General features: G+C 31.4%; 1 protein-coding gene across 1 annotated transcript; it reads left to right on the top strand.

The window, feature by feature from the left end:
- The first annotated feature begins 2,945 nt into the window (after positions 1 to 2,945).
- LOC132760307 (zinc finger protein 492-like) lies at positions 2,946 to 4,178 on the top strand. Its single transcript, XM_060752257.1, has 2 exons — positions 2,946 to 3,666; positions 4,060 to 4,178. The coding sequence occupies exons 1-2, from the start codon at positions 2,946 to 2,948 to the stop codon at positions 4,176 to 4,178; spliced, it is 840 nt and encodes a 279-aa protein (XP_060608240.1).
- Positions 4,179 to 4,583: the final 405 nt, after the last annotated feature.

The raw sequence follows: 4,583 nt of genomic DNA, 5'->3' as shown, positions 1-4,583 counted from the left end.
TATTTTCAATAAATGCTTCATTAAGGGTTTGTTTTTGTTTGAATATTAAACATCGTTTGGTGTTAGATTTTGAGGACACTCCGTATTTGGAATCCGTTTGGCGACACATTCTCCATATATATTTCATATTTTGGGCACACCATAACCCATGACGGAAAGAATTTCTCGATGAAAACTGCATAAAATCCGAACAATATGGGTAAATAAATATGAAGGAAAGCCAGGAGAGTAGAATCACATTTTCGATTTTCGTAAAAGGAGCTTTATATTTTTAATAAATGTTTAAAATCAAGAATATGTAGTACGATTTACTGCCAAATCAATCTCATAAAAACAGTATAACTAGGTGCCTTTATCTTAAATTAGGTTAATTAGTGTTATATTCAGTTATAGTAGATTCCGCTCAACATGACTATGAAAAAATATTCATAATGTGAATTTATTTATAACTAACAAACTTCTTAAACAAGGTTATCGCTATCATAAATTACGTTAATATTTTTCTAAGTTTTACCATCGTAATTCAGACTTAGTTTTAAAATTTAACTGTAATTTAAAAACACTTTACGACAAGGTATTACATTACCAAGCCTGACTTCTATGGAGATGTGGTTTACAAACTTCGTAGGATCATGGGTCATAGTAATTTTTCTGCCGTATTCACTAAAATTATCAAACGGTTTATTAAAAGAGGTTATGACCCAATTATTTAAAGGCATACCGCATGCTTGGTATTCAACCCTTTTACAGTTGGTCGCTACGCTTTCCTCTTTTAATTACATCTGACGTACCAAGTGGGGGACTCTATGATGGACAGTTCTTAAAGCCCTTTGGGGACTGAATTGTCTTAATGTTCGTCTTCTGCCTTGCTTCGTCGGGCCCTTGTAGGTGATTTTCTTGTTGCTCTGCCTTCCTTTAAGGCATCGAGTACTTTGGTAATGGTCATTAGGCAGTAACTTTTTCTACATATTTACATCTACATAATTTTGTATGTGTTTTATTTATTTTGTCTAATGTAACCACGACCATTGTTAGAATTTCACTTGGCGGGAATTAATTTTATATACATTTTTGTGTCATTCAGGAACATATTGGGGCTAAGAGTGAGGTTTGGCGCGTCTAAAACCGGTTTAAACTCCCCAGTGGTATAACTACCACTGACCGTTCCAAGGCGGTACCCCTTTGTGTTCCTTCACGTGTTTTCTTGTCTGTATTGTTACTTGTTTTTGGATGTTTACATGTTTTGTGATGTTTGTCTCGTTGGATTGTCGTTGACGGTAGGTATTTTCTCTTCCCCCCCCCTCGATTTTTAAACCCCCCCCCCCCACCTTTACACCCGTTCAGCCCTTTCCCTTTAATTCCCTTATGGGCCTTTTTTTGTTTATATTATTTCACATTACATGTCCCGCCCCTTTCGCCCTTGTGTCCACTCCAGATACTTGTTTGGTGCCTTCTGGGTGTCCTGCTTGGGTGTGTCCGGGGGGCGGCGTCCTGTGAACGTTGCCTTTGCCTTGTTGATCTTTATTATTGTTATTTAATAATTGTAATAATAATGATGATTGCAATAATGATGATGATGATGGTGGTGGTGGTGATGATGATGACGACGACGACGACAACAATGATGATGATGATGATAATGATGGTGGTGATGATGATAATAATAATTACAAAAATGATTAAATAATAATAATAATAACAATAATAATAATAATAATAATAATAATAATAATAATAATAATAATAATAATAATAATAATAATAATAATAATAATAAAAAAACAATAATTACAATTATGATTAAATAATAATAATTATATTAATAATAATAACATTAATGATTCAATAATAATAATAATAATAATAATAATAATAATCATAATCATAATCATAATCATAATCATAATCATAATCATAATAATAGTTAGATTGATAGATCCATACTATGACATTTTATTTTAATTGATATTGATCCCTACTCTGACCTTTTATTTAAGAAAACAATAGACTTAATAATAAGCATTGACATGTGTTCTTTTGTTAATAAATAGATTGTGGCGAAGTTCTTATTGTTATGCACTAATTTGATAATGCAATTGAGATAGCTTATGGCGCATGTCGGGCTAATGAATAGACTACTTCCATGTGTCAAAATAAAGTGTCAGAAATTAACAAATTAAAATAATTACATATATCCGGTAAGCATTTTCACATGTCCTTTTGTTTTAGTAACTGCGTGTTCTATAAAACGCCAATTTCTATGTTCTTTGACATTATATTAAAATAGTTGCATGATATGATAAGGACGAATTTATATCTCAATAGTTTATTAGTCAAAGTAACAAGAAGAACATTTTCATTCGAAAGTTAACAGAACACGGGTAAATATATATCTTTATTTGTAATTATGTTTTAACGATAAATTGAACATTGTTTAAATTATTCTTGCACTGATATTTCAATTTTAGTTTTTCTCCAAAGAAAAATTTCTTAATTTCTTCACTTAACAGTATTTAATTATGTGTACTTTATCACAATGTAGTGTATTTTAACAGATAAATTTATAGTACAATTCTCCGATAATCCTTTATGTAAAATAGGAATGTCATCAGTATAATAATCATCATTCGAAATATGGAGCTAGTTTTGACATTTACGTTCCAATAATTGGAAGCTGATACCATACTTAAAATTTCAGTAACAATACTGGATATACAAAGGGGATTAAAATTTACTTGTTTATCTTATAGGATTCAAGAACTGTATTGTCAAACAGAAACATGAACAGCAGTACAGAACAAAAGCAGTTATCAAAATGTGATGTCTGCGAATACAAAACTGCAAACAGAACGCACTTAATTAGGCACACGAAAATTCATACTGGTGGTCAAAAAAATCAATGCAATGTTTGTTTTCAACTGTTCTCACGAAACTATTTTCTTAAAATGCATATGGCAATACACACAGGAGAGAAGAATTATAAATGTGAAATGTGTGACACAGCATTTGCAGATAAAAGTGCTCTTAAAACTCATATGACATTGCACACTGGAGAGAAGAAATTTAAATGTGAAATATGTAAAAAAGCATTTGCTCGCAATAGCCATCTGAAATCACATATGGCAGTACACACAGGAGAGAAAAATTATAAACGTGAAATGTGTGACAAAGCATTTGCAGATAAAAGTACTCTTAAAACTCATATGACAGTGCACACAAGAGAGAAGAAATTTAAATGTGAAATATGTGACAAAGCATTTGCTCAGAAATATAATCTTAAATCTCATATGGTAGTGCACACGGGAGAGAAGAATTACAAATGCCAAATATGTGACAAAACATTTGCTCATAAAGTTACTCTTAAATCTCATTTAGAAGTACATTTAGGACAGAAGAAACAGAAGAATTATAAATGTGGAATATGTGACAAAGTATTTGCTCATAAAGTTACTTTAAAAACTCATATAGAAGTACATTTACATGGGAAGAAATATAAATGTGGAATATGTGACAAAGCATTTGCAGTTAAAAGTACTCTTAAAACTCATATAGAAGTACATTCAAGAGAGAAGAATTATGAATGTGGAATATGTGACAAAGTATTTGCTCGCAATAGCCATCTAAAAAGTCATATGGCAGTACACACGGGAGAGAAGAATTATGAATGTAAAATATGTGAGAAAGCATTTGCTCGCAATAGCCATCTGAAAATTCATATGACAGTGCACACAGGAGAGAAGAAATATAAATGCGAAATATGTGACAAAGCTTTTTCTATAAAAAGCAATCTAAAAACTCATATGACAGTGCACACGGGAGAGAAGAATTATGAATGCGAAATATGTGACAAAGCATTTGCAGAAAAAAGAAATCTTACAACTCATATGACAGTGCACACAGGAGAGAAGAAATATAAATGCGAAATATGTGACAAAGCTTTTGCTCAGAAAGGCAATCTAAAAGCTCATATGGCAGTGCACACAGGAGAGAAGAATTATAAATGCGAAATTTGTGACAAAACATTTGCTCAGAAAAGCAATCTAAAAACTCATATGACAGTGCACACAGGAGAGAAGAATTATAAATGCGAAATTTGTGACAAAACATTTGCTCAGAAAAGTACTCTTAAAACTCATATAGAAGTACACTTAACACAGAAGAAACAGAATAATTATTAATATGAAATATGTGACAAAGCATTTACTCATAAAGTTACTTAAAAATCATATAGAAGTACATTCAGGAGAGAAGAATTATAAATGTGAAATATGTGACAAAGCATTTGCAGATAAAAAATACCTTAAAAAGCATATGACAGTGCACACAGGAGAGAAGAATTATAAATGTGAAATATGTGACAAAGCATTTGCAGATAAAAGTTACCTTAAAAAACATATGACAGTGCACATAGGAGAGAAGAATTATAAATGTGAAATATGTGACAAAGCATTTGCAGATAAAAGTTACCTTAAAAAACATATGACAGTGCACACAGGAGAGAAGAATTATAAATGTGAAATATGTGACAAAGCATTTGCTCGTAAAAATACTCTCAGAATTCATATTGTTGTGCATACGGGAGA

The sequence above is a fragment of the Ruditapes philippinarum genome, unplaced genomic scaffold (assembly GCF_026571515.1).
Source record: "Ruditapes philippinarum isolate M1 unplaced genomic scaffold, ASM2657151v2 ctg1279_1_1_1_1, whole genome shotgun sequence".
In the NCBI taxonomy this organism is placed as follows: Eukaryota; Metazoa; Mollusca; class Bivalvia; order Venerida; family Veneridae; genus Ruditapes; species Ruditapes philippinarum.
The sequence above is the reverse complement of the archived record's forward strand: the minus strand, read 5'-3'. Positions and strand labels throughout refer to the sequence as shown.

Bases quoted from the DNA above. Each gene is read 5' to 3' on its own strand.
- LOC132760307 (XM_060752257.1), top strand. From the start codon at position 2,946: ATGCATATGGCAATACACACAGGAGAGAAGAATTATAAATGTGAAATG. The intron at 3,667-4,059 runs GTAAAATATGTG...CTCATATGACAG, and splicing joins GGGAGAGAAGAATTATGAAT to TGCACACAGGAGAGAAGAAT.